This window comes from Parasteatoda tepidariorum, chromosome 4 (genome assembly GCF_982258835.1).
Source record: "Parasteatoda tepidariorum strain Cologne lab strain chromosome 4, Ptep-v5.0, whole genome shotgun sequence".
In the NCBI taxonomy this organism is placed as follows: domain Eukaryota; kingdom Metazoa; phylum Arthropoda; class Arachnida; order Araneae; family Theridiidae; genus Parasteatoda; species Parasteatoda tepidariorum.
The window spans coordinates 41,780,842-41,802,932 of record NC_141758.1 but is presented as its reverse complement, the minus strand read 5'-3'; the positions used below and the strand labels follow the sequence as shown (position 1 = coordinate 41,802,932).

At 25.7% G+C, this 22,091-nt stretch overlaps 2 protein-coding genes across 2 annotated transcripts in view; one reads left to right on the top strand and one right to left on the bottom strand.

The window, feature by feature from the left end:
• Positions 1-2,231, bottom strand: part of stc (nuclear transcription factor, X-box binding stc) — a 34,937-nt gene extending 32,706 nt beyond the window's left edge. Inside the window, exon 1 of the mRNA XM_016074307.3 lies at positions 1,914-2,231. The gene's annotated coding sequence lies outside the window, so the exon portion shown is untranslated. The remainder of the gene's footprint in view (positions 1-1,913) is intronic.
• Positions 2,232-2,410: 179 nt separating this feature from the next.
• LOC107456446 (peroxisome biogenesis factor 10) lies at positions 2,411-21,660 on the top strand. Its single transcript, XM_016074308.5, has 7 exons — positions 2,411-2,652; positions 8,055-8,135; positions 11,319-11,395; positions 13,992-14,246; positions 16,168-16,325; positions 17,817-17,946; positions 21,082-21,660. The coding sequence occupies exons 1-7, from the start codon at positions 2,538-2,540 to the stop codon at positions 21,148-21,150; spliced, it is 885 nt and encodes a 294-aa protein (XP_015929794.1). The 5' UTR covers positions 2,411-2,537; the 3' UTR covers positions 21,151-21,660.
• The last annotated feature ends 431 nt before the right edge of the window (positions 21,661-22,091 follow it).

Below are 22,091 nucleotides of genomic sequence, written 5' to 3'. Positions count from 1 at the left end.
ATATATTGTTACTGTAAATCATTTCCAATATTTTTTAAAAAAATATTTGGCAAGATTGACATTTTGACTTCGTGTCATTGCAGTGCTATAATATCATTTTAGGGTTTCGTTATTTATTATTAAAATATCTTTGAATAAATAAAAATTATAGCATTATTATCAAATTATTGTAGGGAAATAAATAACTAATTTTATTGATTTATTTTTAAATTGCAAAAATAACACATTTTAATTTTTTTCTTAAGTAAATATAATTATAATTAGCATAAAAAAGAATTTTTTTGGAAAACATTAGTTCATTAATAACTGTTAAAATAATATTTTTATTTAACATATTTCTCTTTGTTCCACAAACTTAGCTACTAAACACCCTAATAACACAAACAAATTTGGCAATTTCTCACACTATATTGGCAGCCCCTATAACCAAGAAGCCTGATATTATCTTGATTCAATTTTTAAATTATATAAAACTACATATTTTGAAGCTAGAAAAAGAACAATTTTCTTACAAACTAAATATTCTTATGCATATACTTTTAAATAAAATAAAATACAGCTTACAATATTTTAAATGAAACTGTTGCCTGCAAAATCACTGATAAAACTTTGTTTTTTACTAACTCCTAAACTTTTTTGATCTATCAGTTTGACAAAGAACATTTTAGGAAGATTTCTGTTACTGTACTCACATCAAAAAAGTTGCAAAATTTGGAAGACTTCCAGGCAGTGGCATTCAAATAAAAAATAAATTATAGAAACACAGAAGGAAGACATTCAAAGAGTATAACTTATATACCCACCTCAGGTCATATCACAACATATTATTTGAAGAAATTTTATAAAAAATAAATGGCTTTTTTTTTTTTTGGTGCTTTGGCAATGATAGTTGGTAGGAACAGGTACTGATACAGAAATATTCCCAAAAATTTAAACAAATATGAAGCAGCTTGTGGGTAAAGAGACATTAGTAACAAATCATTTAACAGCAATAGTTGAAATGTAATTAGTATAAAATTTGCAAAGGATAATTCTAATATATTTTTCAAAAATATGCATGCAGAATTTTTATAAGAGTCAAAATAAACATCAAATTTTTGTTGAAAGAAATTTGTAGCAGCTTCAACATGGGAAGCACAATCAATTGTTAAAAAATAATCCTATGGCCTGGAAAAATTAAACATTGGAGACAAATTTTTATAGAACTAAAAATTTTTTAAGCTTTGCTTCATAAAAACATTTCACAAGTTTCTAAACATAACTCCTTTGAATTGGGTATATGTACTATATACTAATTTTATGGCGGACAATCCTAAAAAGGTTATGCATCCCTGAGATACTTCTTGACATATATAGGTAAGAGATATCATTTTTAAAAAGAATAATATTAGAATAAAAATGTAAATTAAAAAACATATCTTTGTATAGTTCATATGATGTTTTACATAAATATGAATAATAGAAAGTTACATAGGCTATGTTTTCTAATGTTTCCCTTTTGCAGTTAAGTAGCAAAAAATATTTTATTCTTAAATCAATGCAAATCATGATCACATTTGAATAGTGGTAATTTTATACTAAGAAGGAGGTATAACGTTTGGAAATTTAAACTTTTAAATTAACAACACCTTGAATAATATTTAAATCTCTGAAAAAAATTTGTTCGAAGCTAACTTAAAAAGTAAAGATTGGAATTTTTGAAATAATATTTAAAAAAGCAACAGGTTTACACTAAAAGTAAATGTAACTTTAAATAAGAATGTTCTTTGAAGGAAAAATCATTAAAAAAAATAATTTATGATTGATGCATCTATAATACTTAATTTATACTATAATAATAAATATTTTTGGAAAATATAAATAATTTAAGGCAATAAATCTGTGGACATTTATATTAGGATATGCCTACTTACTCGATGGTAGTTCTTGCCTTTGAGTGACACGCAAATAGTTCACAAGTTCTTTTACTACTAAAACACAACGTCAACCTATGATACCTATTTATGTAATATATATGATTTGTTTTGTTAACGTTGTGCAATATATTTTTTTCTACAGGCAAAAGGGGTATAACGTTGATAAGATAATTCCGTTTATAACCCTCTGATTCGATTACTCTTTTGATGATCACAATTTAGTTCATAAAGTACTGCAGTTTCATATTGATATAAAAAAAAATTTAAATTTTTATGGAACTTTAAGTTGAAAAAGTTCAACATTTAGACTGCTGTATGTTACAGTGACAGATAATAGGAAGTGCAAACATTTGCATAATAAAATTTCATATATAATAGAAATTTTTTCTCACTTGTTCAGAAATTTATTGATGATAAAAGTTTATCAAAATAACTATTTTATTTGAGTTAAAATAAAAATATTTTTATCGATATAAATTAATCGATCAAACTTGTTTCGATTCCGATAATACTTGTTTGTAAACAATCGAACTAGAAATTTGTTGAAGAGCTTGTGTAACTTTTTATTTTACAAATTTATTTATATTTTTATAAAATTACAGTGACTACTCATCTTCAACTATGAGTAAACATCAAGCTGCTGGAACTGCAGAAATTTTAAGATCTGCTCAAAAAGATGAAGAATCTTTACGTTATATGAGACATATAATCTCAGACATAACACAGAGATGCTTAGGTTTCTTAAATATTGCATTTAATTCTTTTGTTTATTGATTATATATTTTCGTTATAGATTTGTTCACTATTATCCATGCATATGTATAATGGTGAAAAGGTTCATATAGAGTTTTAGTAACAAAATTATCCTTTTGATATTTGTTCAATTTTTTAGAAAATTAAAACATACAACTATTTTAAAATATCCAAAGAATTAGTGATAATATAAAGTTCAGTGTCGAAAGTATTTAAATTGAAGAGTAAGCACTGTGAAAAAGGAAACGTTTGTATTACATGATAGGAGCTAAAAAAAAATGGGTTATTTAAGTTTTCTAAGATTAAGTCTTCATTCAATGATTTTAGAAAATTGTTGTCTGTTAGAGTAGTTATTCTAGTAATGTTTCATTAAAATCAAAACTCTTTCGAGTTTGTTTTTATCTTTTTCCCCCTTCCTTTGGCTGTGTACTCCTTCCCATGGTGACTAGAGCATATTGCTATAGAATCAAAGGTCCATGGTTTGATCTTAGTTGATGTCAAGAGCAATTAGTTTGCACACCTCCACATAGGTAACCATAGACAGTAAACATGCGACTTTCTCACACCTCAATTGATGGCAACACTATATTACATTGTCCATGGCAGGCCTGTCCTCAACGGGGAGTGAGAGGGGTGTGTCTCACCCACCCCGAGGTTTTTTTTTTTCAAGTCAAAATCCCGACTTTGCCGAAATTCTTTCTTTGTTCTCGGAAATTCTTTCTTTCTTTCTTGGATTTTTCATTGGTGATGAGATTTAAACGGATTTCAATGTTATCTGAGTTTCGTCCATTTCGAAATCCCAGACACGACTCGGCGAATCTTGTTATGAATTGTGTTTTTAAATTTAGTTTTTTTTTCTCCTCCAAGAGTAACCATTTATGATAATTCAAAGCAAGATGACGGATAAAACAAGCCAAAATCCCGACTTTGCCGAAATTCTTTTATTATCGGATATTTCATTGATGATGAGATTTAAACGGTTTTCAATGCTATCTGAGTTTCGTCCATTTCGGGATCCCAGACCCGACTCGGCAAATCTTGTTATGAATTGTGTTTTTAAATTTAGTTTTTTTTCTCCTCCCAGGGTAACAATTTATGATAATTCAAAGCAAGATGACCGATATTACAAGTCAAACTCTCGAAAACCATTTCTCTTTTATTATTGTTTCAACGACACATTCTTAAAATTTAAGAAAATTTCTTTGACCTTAATTTTTAGTTAGCTAATAGTGTATCATAAAATTCAGATATTAATTATCTGAATTATATTAACTTTTTATTAGAGGTTTAAGTAATTTTTTTAAAGGAAGTAATGAACTTACATGAGTCTTTTTTAAAGAGTTAATAAATTTTAAATGAAATAATCGTGCCGGTGATGCAACCTATTTTTTTTTCTTTTACCTTCAAAATATTGGGTTAAAATTGCAAATAAGAGTACCTTTATTATTCAAAATATCTTATTTAAATTGTTAAATTCTGTTTAAACAACACAAATTATTAAATAATTTATATTTTCAGTTAGTAAAAGCTATTTTTCTACTATGAAGAATTTTATTAACTCCAAAGGACTTTAAACATTAAAAAAAGAAATGAAAAAAAAAGCATTTAATTTGTTAACTACCCTTCAGTTCATAACTTTTAAAATTCTATGATGATTGGATTATTATTTGAGTTAAAAAATTTTTAACCTAATATAAATTGTTGTGGGACCAATTCATATCTTTAGAACAATTAATCATCTCAACAAAATTTGATATTCTCTATGGAAAATAGTAAACATATATGTGATCCTCAATTCACCTTTATAAAAATTTCTGTTTTGAAAATAAAATACTATATTTTGCTTTTAATATTCTTTTTCGAGAATCCTACGAATTTTGAAACATTAAATTGAGTTACACTGAATCGAATCGACACTTCAATCATTTCACACAATTTGTGGATGGTTGCCGAGTTCAAAGTATTAAATGTTGTAATTTTGGATTCATTATTTCAATAAAAATAGGGTGAAAACAGAGGAATTCTTCGATTCCGAGTATTCACGGAAAAGTGGCAATTATGTTTGATCAAGCCGTTACCGACACTTTGAAGAGGAGCAAAAAAAGGGTGGTGCTGCGACTCCGATCTTGTGAAACAGCAGACAAAACCCCGGATATTTCTGTCAACTTGAAAAATCGAGGGTGTTTTAAAAGTGGTTAGCTAGAAATGCCCTAAGCTATATTTTCTCCTGTTTTCTCTTACTCTTTCTAAGAATAAAGACAGTATCTTTATCCACGTCGTTAAGAAGGGGAAGGAAGGGGCTCAATGCACATGCAGCTGTGGTACCAATTACTTCACTGACCTGTCTTTAACTTTCTAGTACGGGTACTTAGCTACTCAAAGCGTATTTTATAAATCCATATTATTATTGAATGAAATAGAAAATCCGCTCATGAGCCAACGATCATCCAATCTACCGCAGCTTCTTAAGTTTTGAATGTAAGTGTAATTTTTTTTTTATGAATACATATAAAAAAAATTACAATTGATATGATTTATATTGTTGATTCGCATTGATATTATTTGCAGTCTTATTGTCTATGATAAAATGTGTTATTATTTTCCAATTAAATTATTTTCTCAATTATTGCTTAAAAATTTAGGTAAAAAAACTTTCTCAAAAAAGAATTTTTTTTTTAAATATATATATATATATATGGGTAAAAATTTATTTTCATAAAGCAGATTAAATTATTTTTTAATCTCTTTTGTGCAGTAAAATGATTAAAAGAAAGAAAAAAGAGCAATTAAGAATGTCATGTTATTTATATTCATTAGTAGGAGCTAGGGATAGAAGAAGATCACATTTAAATTCCGAAAATTGGAATTCTTTTTCCGTGTCCAAACTGCAATCCATTATGAACAAAAATGTACTAATCCTTATTTTATTGAAAATGTAAGGTGATTAAAAATAGAAAAGTTTCAATTTTTTTTGATAAATAATTCTTTTTAGCTATTTTGTTGTATTTCTTATGTATTTAATGTTTTTATATTATCTTTTTGACTAAAGTTAACAATTTTTCATTTGTTTAAGTTAATTATTAGTAAAAAAAGCTTAATAATTTTGTAATTATGTAAAAATTCAATTCACAGTTTTGTATTAAAAATGCAGAATAATCATTTTAGGATAAATGCTTTCATAAGTTTTTATAGTTAACTCTATTAGCGTTAGCTGCACCAATGACAGTTGCGACAAATGAAGGAATTTTCAGCAAGATGAAATTGATTAAAAACTATCTTCGAACAAGAATGACCACTGAACGCTTAAATTCACTGCTTTCACTCAAAGCAGAAAAGATATTGTTGACAATATTAAGCTTGATAAGTTGGCAGAATATTTTTCTCTTTTAAAACAACGTCAAAGTAAATTTATGTAGCTAATATAATATAACGTAATTTTACTAATATCTTAATTTTTTATCATTTTTATGTGAATTTCTTCATTTATAATTTAAATGGCAAATATTTTCAATGTTTTTCTACATTATTTTTCTTATTTTTTAACAAATGAAAGGACAATTTACTTTTGAATGAATTTTGTTTTGAATCAATATCTTATAGAAGACTGTATTTGTTGATAATTACTTACTTATCTTCAAACAGTTGCTCTAATTAGCTTATGGTAACAACGTTCAGATGAAACGAAAGATAAATTTTAATTACTGAGTGATTTTTCAAAAAATATTTAAATATAGAGTAAAAAGTAGCTTAAAGTTGCATTGAAAAACATTTAAATTTACAACTTTATTCTTTAAAATTATTTCCACAAATAATTACTGATTACTATTACTGAAAACTTATTTTAATTGAATAAGTTTCAGTTTATTTAAAAATAGTTTTTTTCTTTAATATTTTGTAACCATTTTAATAATTAAAATTAATAGAAATGTAAAAACTAAATTTTCTTTGTATTATTTTAAATAATTACTGGTCAATAATACCACATTTTTCACCTATGGAGTTGCATTTTTAAGTGCTGTAAAAATTATTTCAATGAATAGCATTATGTTTATAACTAGTCGAAATGATTTCAAAATAAACTTTGGAAGCTCAAGTTGTGTGGCGCATTTGAACTCTTTTATCTGTTTTGTTTTACCTTTGATTATCAAGCTTTAACCATATGCAAATTATGTGTGTATATATATATATATATATATATATGACGGTTGGCAAAATAAACTTCAACACCCCCCTCCCTCTCTCTCGAATCGGTTAGCGACGGGCCTGGTCCATGGTTAGTTAAAACATGACAAACAAATCACCTGGATCTATTATCAACATGATAAATCAAACTGCCCTTAATATGTGATTTTACTAAGGGCCAAGTGATTTCTGAAGTTCATAATAAGCTCATGGTCAACAACAAGTCACTTTTGCCATGGTTGCACAAACACTCTTTTCCATGGTGGGTTATATTATTAAAGGTTATAAACCCAAAAGTCCTTGGTTGAATCTTAACTAGTGCAAAAAAAGCTACAATTCCTTATTATTCAATAAGGTTTAAGCAGGAAATGTTTTAATTGTCAGAATTATAAAAAGATCTATAATTATTCTTTATTTGAAATTTTGAAGTATTTTATTATAATCTTTCATATGATATTTAAAGAATATATTAGTTTTCTCTTTGCATTTAGTTAAATTGCAAAGTGACTGAAATTTTCATATTTTTTAAAGGGTATTATTATATTACTATGGGCAGATTAATCCATACAGATATTTATAACTTTTCAATATAATATTTACTTGTTTTATAGAAATAATTGTATTAACTATTTTGTTTTAAAATCTCTGAAACTAAAATAATTCAAGACATGCTTCATTCAACTGTTAAAGAATAATTATTTATCATTTCTTAGAAGATTATGTTGTAAATTTACACAGAAGTTTCTCATCAATTATCATATATATAAACGACAGCTAGTTCTGGGTTTTATTTGAAATTAACAAATATTACATTTTTAAATTTATAAATGCACTTCTCATAATTGTTGTGGTAATGTTGTTATTGTGAAAATGTATAAAGCCAAATATAATTAGGTATAAAATTAATACAATAGAAATTATTAATTAGCTCAAAAAAGGGCTTTGAGAGAGATAGCAATAATCATAAAGTTTCTGGGGTTTTTTTCCACTGAGAAAAAAAAATAATGCATATCTTTTGCAGTATTTTATAAATTTTAACAATATATATTGGAAATGCATTTTAAATTTTTTTCACAACTCTTTTATAACTAATTACAACAAGTTTCTTCGTGATTATCTATTTATATTTTTCCATAGAGAAAAAATAATGCATATTTCTTGTGGTATTTTATATGTTTTAAAAGGTTTCCTTTTTATTTTCAGGTATTCCTTTTTGGATGAAATGGAAGGATCTTAGTAACACTTGCTCAGACTTTTTATTTTTTAGTTTAACTACTTTATCTGGTAAATATTTTTTTTTTAAATCATTGTTGTAAAATCAAAATATAACCCTTAATATAAATTATGAAATTCATACAAATATATTAAGAAAATCATTTACAATCTTAACTTAAAACTAAGGCCAGTGAAAACACTTAAAAAGAAACTAAAAAAATACAATAATATTTAAATTTCTTTTCTTTCAATATGAATTCTTAAAGTATGTTGTTAAGAAACAAAGCAACAAGCAGGGTTTGTAATTATGAGAAAAAAGGTGTATGGGTAAAAATACTATTGCAGTCTGACTTAAAACTTTGTGGCCACCAGTAATTTTTAATAATTTGTAAATGGTGTGAGTTCAATTGCATTTGTTTTCAGCAACATGAAATCAGGAGTTCACCAAAATGTAGTAGCAAGTCAACTTTTACCTAAAGCAGAATTTCTTGCTTGGCAAAACTGAATCAATCAGCAAGACAACAGACAACAATTTATTAAATTAACAGTACAAGAAATTGGTTTCAAACCAACAATGTTGAAACTTGAAAATGGCTAGGTAAGTTTCCAGATCTTCACTCAATAGATTCAAAATCTGCTACTGAAGATCAATGGTATGAAACAGACCCTGAACTTTGTCCAAAACTAGGTCCATCTATGAAAATTAAAATGTTTGAAGCAGGGTTGGCAAGATTTTGCCGCAGGTGGAAAAAACCATGGTAAATACCGGTAAAAACCGTCCTGGCAAAAACAGGTTTTTGCCAAGCAAATTGGCAAAAAGTGGCAAAAACCTATATTTTCCAAGATGAGAGGACAAAAACACATTTTTGGTACAAAATTATTCCTAAAATTGAAATATAAATAATTACAAAAAAATTAACAAAGTTATTATTCCATAATTAAATTATAATGTAATAATATATCATTTTAGTAGTTTAAAACATTATTGATTGGAAAATTTGCGATTATTCACTTTTTTCCAGTGAAATGAACTTATTTTAAATTAATATAACTATAATTTAAAGCATAAAATATCTATCAAGATGTGTAGTTAATTATTGTACAAATAATAATTTTTTATAATATAATAATAATAATATTATACAAATAATAATATTTATTTATTTGTAAAAAAGCATTTATTTAAAGATTCTAAAATGAAAAGAGGTCAAAAACTTTCAATGTTTTAAAAATTATTGCCTTTGTTAAACTGGTTAAATTGGTTAACTTCGAGTTAAACCAATTATTAATATGTTAAAAATAATTTTTTCATGTAATGTATCAAAATTATTATTCCTTATGATTGATTTAAATTTGTTTCAAGTATTTTGTAATAATATTTAATCAGCAATTTAGATAATTTGGTTTTTGCCGGTTTTTACCAGTTTTTGTCGGTTTTTACCAAGTCTTTTGCCACTGTCCTGGCAAAAAAAACCTTTTTACCGGCAAAAACTCCAACCCTGGTTTGAAGTAAATCAGAAAAATGGCTCTTACTCATCTTTCTAAATATTTTTTATTATTTTTTTTATGTTAGCTTTTAAGTTTTTACTCAGGTTGAAATACTTATTTTGCTAATACCATTTTTTTTCTGATAATTGCAAATGCAGTTTGTTGAGTTATTTCTTAACAATGTACTTTAAAAATTAATAATGTAATAACATTTAAATTCCTTTTAATTTTATTTTCATTTTCTTAAATTTTTTTCTCTGGCCTTAAAGTTTTTACTCAGATTGTAATATGAATTACTATCAATTAAAAAAATTTGACAGTTCATTTGCGAGTTTGTGAAGTAAAAGTCTGAGTTTAAATAATGTTTTTCAAAAAAAAAAAATTATTTACTATTTAGCATGGGGAGGAAGCACAGAGATGAGCTTTGGCTTACTTTTGGAAAGCTCTATGTTCCCAAGCTCATAGACAACTTTAACTGACATATTAGCTGTCATGCCACAATAGGCATTACATATTTCCTAGCCTTAAAAATTTCTTTAATTTCTTAAACTTATTTTTTTAATCATTCTTAACCGAATTATAATTAAATTAAACCAATTATTTAATTTTTATTACATTTTATAAAAAGCGAATGTAAAATATTTTATACTTTTCTTAACAATCAATGTAACAGCTAACTTTCTATTCCAATACAATACTTATGTAAGACTCATTATTTCACTGTCGTGACTAAATCGAAAACAAAAATCTATTTATATCTCTTTATTTCTTACCACAAAAATGTTTCAGTTACATTATTATACTAATTCTCACAGTCTTTTTGGTGATTCCCTTTTGCCAAATTATTTTCAAATATAATATTGATTCAAAATTAATTACTGGTTGGCTTCATTTTTGGCTATGTTATCTTTCGATAAATCGTCAACCATGGATCTCTTCCCATGCTCCTACCTGTCCGTTGGGAATAATTTATTTACTTTCAATTTCTAGTTATTAGCGATTGGATTGAGGGACCTTTAGGCTTCTCAGTTCCCAACCGTTGAATATCAATCTTAACAGAAATTCTCGATGTTAAGAGAATGATTTTCTTGATCCCTATATTAATTGTCTGCACACATTTTCACTGGTCTGTTTGCAAATTACTCTAGTAGAGTTTTTGTTAAAAAGAAATTTAATTTGAATGCGAATGAAATTGAATGAACAATTACAATAGAATGAATATGTAATGTTCACAACTATGATAAAATGTGCTATTTTGTGACAAAAACATAGATTGAAACTGGAAATATAAAACAACATTCTACCCTTTACATGAATTGCTAATCTGAGAGACTGCTGGTAATCATTTTATGGTGACACAACTCAAATTTTAGTGGTCCAAAGCTAACAGATATTTATTAATTTTAAGCCCTAACTTTGTATGATATCTTAAAATTATTTTATATATAAAGTACAAAGACTTCTTTTTACTCATAGACTAAAGCTGTTAGTTTATATAAATTTGAATGAGCCTAATATCAGTGAGATTTTCTTGGGCACATGTCATATAAAAATCAAAAAATTTTAAGAGAAAGGCCAAGTAAGATACATTTTTAGAGATTATTTACTTTTCAGATTATGATATATAATCCTTTTTAAGTTTTTATTTTTACTATTTTTTATACTTATTAATAAAACCAAATGTTCTTTTGTAATCTTTTTGTTTGTCTTTATAAATATCCGTGAGCATGCAAAAATACATTTTGAATATTTAAATTTTTCCAGGATTACAAACACTTGGAGAAGAATATTCAAATATCATACAAGTTGACAAATCTTTGACATCAATACCATCAAAATGGGTATGATACAATTTTTATTTAAAGTTTCATTTTTTAAATAATATATTTCAATGCAAATTTTGTTTTATTTTTATAATTCTACCACTAATTGTTTTGCATCTTATACAAATTGAAAACTATAGATTTTATATGCTGCAATTTTTTTTAATTAAATAAAGTAAAAGGGATAAGAATATTTTATTTAAAAATTGTAATTCCGTTTGCTTTTGCAATATAAGGTAATTCGTGTGATCTGATAAAAATCCTCTTTTACAATCCGCACAAAACATAGAATTGTTTTCCAGTGGGTCCCCTCACACTGTAAGCTACAGGGAAGCAAAAATGCAGATTTTCTTGCTAAAATGGGTATTGGTATCCTTCAAAAGAAAAAAAGACCATTGTCATTTCACTCTGCGAAATTACAGATTACGAGAATATTCAAACAATTGTTTCACGCTGCAGCCTAAATTTCCTTCAAGGAGAAGAACTTTAGCTTCCTCTGTAAAGAGATCCATGTTCTGGACTCACCTTGTGCTTCTGCGGTGGCGAAATTTAGACTTTTGATTGCCCATAACTGTCTTCAGGCCTATTTGCATTGTTTTAACATGGTTGACTCACCTCAGTGTAATTTATGTGATACTGAACAAAACATGACTGCATGACATGAATGTGCCACTTGATATGTACTGTGAAAAAGTATTGGAGAGTCCGTAGTCAAGTGGCATGATAGCCAATAGACTGGAATTTGTAAAATAAATAATAAATCTTATAAAAATCCTTTAAATATGAAATGACTGCATTTTATTTAAAATATTTTTACGAACAGCTTTATTAGTGATATTTTTTATTGTCAGAAATGTTCTTAGTACTCAGAATCATTTTTAATGAATTTTAAATTTCTTTTTTGGTAAATTTTTTTAAACAATTAAAAATTATATTTAGTTTTATAGTTCATTTTAGAAAATTAATTTATGGCCCTGAATATTTAAAAAAGAGACAATAAACTACCATATATCCTGGCATATAACTCAATTTTTCATACCGCCAAAATTTTTCGAAAAACTGGAATTAAACTTATACACCGGTAATAAAGTCGGACATTCGTTGATCATGAAATATAGATGCTTTATAAACAATAGCATAGATATTATAACTCTGAATCAATATACCTTAACAAATTACCCATTTGAAAAACTATTTTTAATATGTTATGTACAATTAATTTTACATTTTCTCACATTATATTTATTTTATGTAGAGGTCTTTTTAGAAACATTAATTTAAATGACATTCAGAAAAAATTAAGAATAAATAATGTTAATATTGTAAAGTTATATACAGTGTATAGTTATTCAAAGCATGATTATATTCAATGTAATTATTTAAATTATGTACAATAATTTAATTTATGTTTAGAAAAAATTTAGAATAATTAAAGTTACTCTAATTTATTCAAGATCATTTCAAAAAATATTACTCAATGAAAACTTTTAAAACGTACCATGAAACTACAAATTTAAAGATTCCAGAACATTATTTGTGTCACACTCATTAAAGTTAGCAGTGTTGTCATGCCGATCCCACTCTTCAGTGGTTTCTACTATATCCTCATTTACTGAGTCCCACAAAATATCGTCTTCAACCCTGTCCAAAGAATTTACAATTCTATGCTTTATGAAATATTTTACAATAACATTTCAATCCTATAGTATTATTTGACACATGATGTTTGTAGGAATAATAATAGACCTAGTTGATCAACTTATGCATAGAGACATACTATAATAAATTATTAAAGGTTTCTATATTGAAGTTTGATGAGAAATCATCTACAAAGATTATATAAGTGTAAAGCTAGTATATCCATAATTATTACTAACAACCATTGATTAAAATAAGCATTTTTTCAAATATTTATTATTTCATACTTGAGAAGTAAATTTAGGACACATTAGCTATTGTAAATTACAATATTATTTAGGCTCAATAATTCATTTCTATTTAATTTCGAAAAATGAATCTACATTTCAGTACAAGAGTAGAAATTATCAAATTTAAAAGAAAAATTGCAATACCGAAAATAATGTGTAATGTCACAATTATGATGAAATGTGCTCATTTGTGATCAAAATATAGACCTAAACATGAAACTGAAAATTAAAAAAAACTGCATACTAACCCTTCTCATTGGCTGTTGGTTTATATTTCAATAGCTGAATCGAATCTGAACTAATTTATGCAACAACATTGCAGAAAGCATCATTTTTAAGAAACATCATCAACAAATACTATTCTAAATGTAAAATTTTAAATTCAATAAAGCGTTTTCATATATAATTTAGTGGTTAAATGAATGCATTTCTTTTGTTAAAATTTAGATTTTTATCATGTAAAATTTAATTAATATTTTCTTAACAAAAATTATTGGTTAAAAAAGTACATTTTTCAGTTTTTTTTTCTGAATGAATTAAAATATCTTACTCTTATTTAGTTAATGCTTTAAAATTATTTTTGAAATTATATCATAACATGTAGCATTAGTTTTGTTAAAATATTTGTATTTACATTTTTATGTTCCCTTTCAATTGGTGAAAAATAAAATGTTTTACTTTTTCAGATTAGGTTGAAAGACATTATAATTAAAACATTTGGTCACTACTTCTTACTTAGATACCAAACCTATTTAGAGAATAAACTGGCAATCATTACTCCTTCACCCTCTGCAGATAATGATCCCATCATTGCTGCATTTATTGCTCACTTACCTACTATATTCAAGGCCATCGCTATTATGCAGCGGATTCACCTGATTGCCTTTTATTTTACTGGGTCCTACTATGACTTTTCCAAGAGACTGACTGGTATAAAATATGTATGTACATTTATGCTTTTTCTAGTTTTTACAATCTTGTGGTTATATACTTGAGGTTCTCAAACTTTAGATATTCACATTTTGGAAGTTAGAAAATCAACACAAAATATAAAATTTTAACTGACAACTTTTAATGTATTTAGAAAAATGAATGACAAAATTGAATTTGCGATGCCAGGTCGTTTCATCATTTGAGATTGCAGGACATCAAATTTAACTGCTTAAAAAAATTTATTTTTAGAATAATTTCCCATTGTGGGCAGCTAAGCAAATATGACGGGGGGGGGGATTAAAATAAAGCAACTATTGCATATCTACAATTTATTATTTTGACACTTATAATTGTTACAAACTTTTACATGGTTTTGTTACATTAAAATTTAATAGAATGCAATTGCCTTGGTTTGTTTAGTGAGATTGTATTTGGTTGACATTTGGGTAGTGTTGCCTGTGGTTATAATTTATATATTTATTTGAATAACGTACAAGAAACTCACACATAAAAGTCATACATTCTTTTTTTCTTTTTTTTTTTTTTTTGCAGTAAATCTTTCATTTGATTGATGATGTAAAAAAAATTGATATTTGATTTTTTCATACACACTGAGAGCAAAATAGATCATAATATTCAAATGTTCTTAAAATATTCTTAAAAAAGAAATATTTTATGTTTCATATAATATGTTTCATGTTTTTTTTATATAAATTTTAAACTTTTACGTTTTGTTCTTCCTTTTTGCAGAGAATCGAAAAAATATTTCGAGCATAGTTTGAGAATCTCTTCTCGAAATTCAAGTTCATATTTATTTTAAAAAAATATATTCAATATATTGTTATTGGAAAAATATATATTTGTGAAAATTTGCTTTTTTTAAGTATAATTTTATACAAATAATTTCTTAAATATAATTTTAATATTAAATAAATAATAGATTTTTGGTTGGATAGAAACTTATTGCAGGTTTCAAAAATCTTTACTGGTTAAAAACAAAGTCCCGACTCCTAGAACCGCTGTGACCTTTCCATGCTACCCTAGGGGTTCATAGAATATCATTTAGGAACCACTTCCTTAGACCAATGAATATAACTTCCACAATCCATCGAAGTTTTTTGACAGCTTTGTTGAAATAATTTTTAATTACTAGTTTTAAAGTTTTCATTAAATTCATGTTACGCTTGTAATAACAAAATATTGTTAAAGGTTTTTTGTAAACATAAAATCATATTTCCTTTTTTTCAAGCGGAATCTTATTATATTAAGGCTCACAAAAAACATGTTTGAATGCATAAGTAAAAATTGCATTGAGGAACATTGTACTACTTTTTGTAACTACTGCTATATTTTATAGTCATTACCAAAAGCTTTGTTGTAGACATTTTTTTAATAATAAAATTTTTTGTTGTGCATTATATTTTGCAAGAAATGTATTATATTATTCATAACTCTTTTACATATAAGGTTAGATTCTTAAAAAACAAAATTACACTGGTTCTTGCATATAAAGCAGAACTTGAAACTTAAGGTATAGACAGTAATAATATTATAAGAATATTTCTTTAGAAGTTTTAAACATTATAAAAACATATGAACAAAAAGTTCAAAATCCAATAATAAATTAAAATTATACTTAACATTTTGGCTCTACAGCCTGGATAAATTGAATAAAAAACAAATTAAATATATATGTTTTGTAACTATCTCAATGCATTAAAATTAGATTTTGTGCTATCATTGGACTTATTTGACTTTTGAAGAGAATTTATCAATAGAATTAGATAATGTGCTATTAAATTGATCTCTTTTTGTTTCATTTAAAGATAAAATTTTAATTATTTTTTATTAAAATTGTTATGATAGTTTCTTTCTTTTACCATAATATGTATTTGAAGATTTTTCAATTGTTTGTTTTCTTTATGTTAGGTTGTTATACGTCGTTGGCTGACTAATCCAGCTTATCAAACTTCTTATAAATTTTTAGCTTGGATAGCTGCTTCTCAACTTTGTCTCAGTTTAGTAATATCTGCATACTCTGCGAAAATTAAAAATACAGCTACTTGTAAAGACAAGGAAGAAAAACAGTATGCATATTTTGTTTATATAATTTGTTATTTGTACTTGTGATTGTGTTTACACCCTTATTTTTGTTAGCTTTTATTGTTGCAATTTTAAAGACCAGTTGTATTCGTTATTAGTATTAAAGTAATTGTAGATTATATGTTTATGTTTTGTATGTGGTAAGTTTTTTAAATATTGTGTAACTTAAACATTTTTGTTGTAAAATAGTTTTGTATGCAATAAAAAATGATTATGTATAAATAATAATATTTTAAAAATTCTTTTATTTTCAGTTTGAGAGGCAGTTATATTGAATAGGTTTATATAATCATAAAATTCATAGGAAACTGCAAATTGATTAGAAATAGTAGTAAAAAATACATTAATAGTAAATTTTTTAAAGTAAATTTTTGTATTTTAGATTAATTATTATTTGTATGATTCAAATATTATTATTATTTGGCTTATGTGATAAAGTTCAGCTGTAACAGAAATTTTTTGTGCCTCATTATAGAATTCATTCTGTCGTCCTAAGATTATTTTTAATTATATGTTACTGAAATCAAAAAAAGAAAAAAAATCAAACTGCAAATCATATGTAATCTAGCTTAAAATTAAATATGGATAGATAGGAAAAATATTTTATTGTATTAAATACTATAGCGTAGATTATTGATTAGCAAAAGTATGATTGAAATTAACGAAAGTAATACTTGATGATAAAATTGAAAATGACTAATAATATTTAAAATCAAAAACAGTAAAATTTATTAAAAAACTAAATGTGGTTTGGTGTTGTTAGGTACACCAGTTTGTAGTTAGGTAAGTGTGGTTAGGTGCACCTTCATTACTTCAGCAAATGGCGAAACACAGATGATATAATTTAACAGAGGTTATGTTACCTTAATTGAGATTACTATACATTTAAAGAATAAAAATTTTAACTTGACAGAAAAGTTGAAAATAGCAATTTGGAAAATATGGTGCATTAGTATGATCATTAATAATAAAACTTTTGTTTTTGATTACACCTAAATGATATAGAAACCCGTTTAGGATTTAACCATTTGTCATTTTAAGCATCGTTTATCGCCATTTTCAAAATAATAAAAATCTATAACTAAACTTTATTTCTTTTACTTATTATTATTTATTTTTTTTAGTTTATTAAATTTGCAGATATTTATTAGTACTCACAGAGAAGACATATTTTGCCTAATATAAGTTTTTGATAATTATAAATTATTTTCTTATTTATTAATTTTTAAAGTTTCAAGAAAAGAGTCAACTGTATTTTTTAATTTTAAAACTTTCAACCAATTCAAAAAATTTTATATATGAAAGTAAGAAATCACATTCACAAATACATCAACTTAAATCCATATTACAAAAAAGTTCTGCACCGATATTTCAAGCTATTTATAATATTTAGTTTATCATGTTGAGACTTATAAGAGTTTTCTTTTCATCTAGGTTTATTAAAAGTATTTATTAGATATTTTCTAATTATTTAGAAACCCAAGTGAAGTGATAAGTTTGAGAAACCAATGTTTTCTATGTTTTGACAAAAGGAGTTCTAGTACAGCTACCCCCTGTGGTCATCTATTCTGTTGGTCTTGCATAACATCTTGGATGCAGAACAAAGTAATTTATTTTTAATTGGTTATCTTGTGCTAGTATTTTTTTCTGTCTAAAATATCAATGAGAATATCTTTGAATGATAGTTATTTTTATTTGGTTTGGTTATAATAAGTTCTAGTACAGCTACCCCCTGTGGTCATCTATTCTGTTGGTCTTGCATAACATCTTGGATACAGAACAAAGTAATTTATTTTTAATTGGTTATCTTGTGCTAATATTTTTTTCTGTCTAAAATATCAATGAGAATATCTTTGAATGATAGTTATTTTTATTTGGTTTGGTTATAATAAGTTCTAGTACAGCTACCCCCTGTGGTCATCTATTCTGTTGGTCTTGCATAACATCTTGGATGCAGAACAAAGTAATTTATTTTTAATTGGTTATCTTGTGCTAGTATTTTTTTCTGTCTAAAATATCAATGAGAATATCTTTGAATGATAGTTATTTTTATTTGGTTTGGTTATAATAAGTTCTAGTACAGCTACCCCCTGTGGTCATCTATTCTATTGGTCTTGCATAACATCTTGGATGCAGAACAAAGTTATTTATTTTTAATTGGTTATCTTGTGCTAGTATTTTTTCTGTCTAAAATATCAATGAGAATATCTTTGAATGATAGTTATTTTTATTTGGTTTGGTTATAATAAGTTCTAGTACAGCTACGTGGTCATCTATTCTGTTGGTCTTACATAACATCTTGGATGCAGAACAAAGTAATTTATTTTTAATTGGTTATCTTGTGCTAGTATTTTTTTCTGTCTTAAAATATCAATGAGAATATCTTTGAATGATAGTTATTTTTATTTGGTTTGGTTATAATAAGTTCTAGTACAGCTACCCCCTGTGGTCATCTATTCTGTTGGTCTTGCATAACATCTTGGATGCAGAACAAAGTTATTTATTTTTAATTGGTTATCTTGTGCTAGTATTTTTTTCTGTCTAAAATATCAATGAGAATATCTTTGAATGATAGTTATTTTTATTTGGTTTGGTTATAATAAGTTCTAGTACAGCTACCCCCTGTGGTCATCTATTCTGTTGGTCTTGCATAACATCTTGGATGCAGAACAAAGTAATTTATTTTTAATTGGTTATCTTGTGCTAGTATTTTTTTCTGTCTAAAATATCAATGAGAATATCTTTGAATGATAGTTATTTTTATTTGGTTTGGTTATAATAAGTTCTAGTACAGCTACCCCCTGTGGTCATCTATTCTGTTGGTCTTGCATAACATCTTGGATGCAGAACAAAGTTATTTATTTTTAATTGGTTATCTTGTGCTAGTATTTTTTTCTGTCTAAAATATCAATGAGAATATCTTTGAATGATAGTTATTTTTATTTGGTTTGGTTATAATAAGTTCTAGTACAGCTACCCCCTGTGGTCATCTATTCTGTTGATCTTGCATAACATCTTGGATGCAGAACAAAGTAATTTATTTTTAGTTGGTTATCTTGTGCTAGTATTTTTTTCTGTCTAAAATATCAATGAGAATATCTTTGAATGATAGTTATTTTTATTTGGTTTGGTTATAATAAGTTCTAGTACAGCTACCCCCTGTGGTCATCTATTCTGTTGGTCTTGCATAACATCTTGGATGCAGAACAAAGTAATTTATTTTTAGTTGGTTATCTTGTGCTAGTATTTTTTTCTGTCTAAAATATCAATGAGAATATCTTTGAATGATAGTTATTTATATTTGGTTTATCGAAAATTTGTTACGATTTTAATGTGTTTACTGGTCATAAAATTATTTATACTTCTCTGTTCATAGATATATTTATTTTCAGTTTATTGGTTTAGTATTTATTTATTTTTTGTATAATTTAAATACAGGTTTAAAAAAGGGGGTGGGGAGGATGATTATGTGAATTGGAAAATAATTAAGGATAATAATAAAGATATGTTTGAATTTTGAAAAAAAATTCTATTTTGAATAAATTTAAATATTATAATGGCTTATGTTTAAAACATACCACTGTACTACTTTTTACTAACCAGAAAAAATTCTTGATTTTTATTGTTATCATTATAAATTATGATTTTGTATTCTCTTAAATTAGCTTCCAAATACACAGATTTGTTTTATTTAAAATTTAATATTAAATATTAAAAAATGTAATCAAAACAACCTGATTAGTTAGTTGGAAATTAAAAAGCCTGTTTAAAATTATTTCATTTTTATCATAACAACTTAGTTATAAAGATTAAATGTTATTTTTTAAGTTCTGATATAATTCTTGATATAATTTAGAGTACAAACTAATTTATTAAACGAGTTCTAAAATTAGTATCAAAAACATACTTTCCCCACTTAAGCAACTTTTTTCAACACCTTGAAATTCCTCAGTATCAAAATAAGGCTGGAGGAATTAGCACTTAAATTATTAAAATTTATTTTTCCGTATTTTTATTTTTGGATTAATAAATTTGATCATTGTAGACAAAAAGTGTTCAATTTGCCTAAAAATTTTTAGGGTAAAAGAAATATGCAAAAAAAGAAATTAATAGGCGAAAAATTTAAATAAAAATAAGCCCAAAATTTCATTTACTCTCCTGGGTAAGCTATTCTGACAATATCTTCCAGATTGCTGTTATTTCTACATTTTTATTGTCAAAAATTTAAGTTTGTTGAAAAAAAGATTTATCTGTTTGACGAAAGTATATTTTTGTGTCTTAAGACATAATTCATAGTTAGCGCTAATTTATTATTATATTTGTAGCAAAATCTTTGAACTTTTAAGAATAGCGCTTTGGTGCATGAAAAATTCAATCATTAGAGCATAAGTTATATTTTGGATGATAGATTTGATCATTAGAGCAAAAAAAAATAAAAAAATAGGATATTTTTTTAGGTCACTATATAGTAATAAGATACAGTAGTCATTATCTATCTAATAAAATAAATTGGAATCTTAATGTAACTCAGTTTTCACAATGCATTGCATTGGCATAAAATTCTGACAAATTGCTCACTTTATTTTTATTAATAATAATAATTTTTGTTATTTGTGCTTCTTAGTTTTTGTTTAATTGTGTGGAAAATATCATTCAATTTAAAAGTGTGTTCCTTTTTTGAATTGCATTTCTAAATGTTTGTTTTCCTTCTAATAATTTTTACATAACTTTTTATTTTAGGAAGAGTGTCCACTCTGTCGAGAAAGCTTCCCACCCTCAAAGCTTGTGCTGTTGCAGAATTATTATTAAATTATGATGTATGTGATATCATCTATATGATTTGTTCCTGTATTGTTTTTATTTATATATATTAATTTTATATTACTGTTAACATATATATGTATATTAGGTGCATTTTGTTTTAACATATACTTAATTTATACTTCTAGGACTAATATTTAGTTTTTATTATACTTGTCTTTTTCTCTCTAATTATTTTTTATTGTTATTTATTTTGTTTTTTGTTAATTTTTTTAAGAAAACCTTAACATTTTTGATAACCAATAAGATTTTGATTATATTTGGGTAAGAGTTGTTGCAGTTAAATACAAGTTTCAATTATTGTTTGTCAGATGCTTCCTTAAGATACTGAGTATATAAAAACTAGCTTAAGATACTGAGTATGTAAAACTGGCTAATTCTACTATTACAAGATAAACTTCATTACTCTTAAAAATTTAGCATTCTGTTTCTTTTTTAATAATGTATCAAGTTAGGTTACTATGATGTTTTAGTTAAATAAATTAATGTTACTTCAAATTGTATTTATTTTTTCTTTTCCCACTTTTTTTAAATCATAATTTAAAATTTTAGCATTCAATTTGAGCGATGTAATGACAGTTTAGGAAGTTACACATTTAATCCATTTCAATTATTATTTGTCCTTTTTCAATAAGCATTAGAGTAAAAAAACATGGATTCGGAAAATATTAATTCTGTGAAACCTGTATAAATTACTAATTTTGGTACATTGTTTTAGTGGTCAACTTATAGACTGGGATGAATCATTTTTTTATCACTTGTTTTAGTTTGTTATCCTTATAAGTATAGTGCCATGTTGTTCTTATATTTCTTATTCATTACAATATATATTGAAGATAAATGTAACTAAGTATTTTTAGCATAATATTAAAATTTTATTTAGGAAATACTCCATGTATCTTACGAGATGAGATTGTTTACAAAATGAA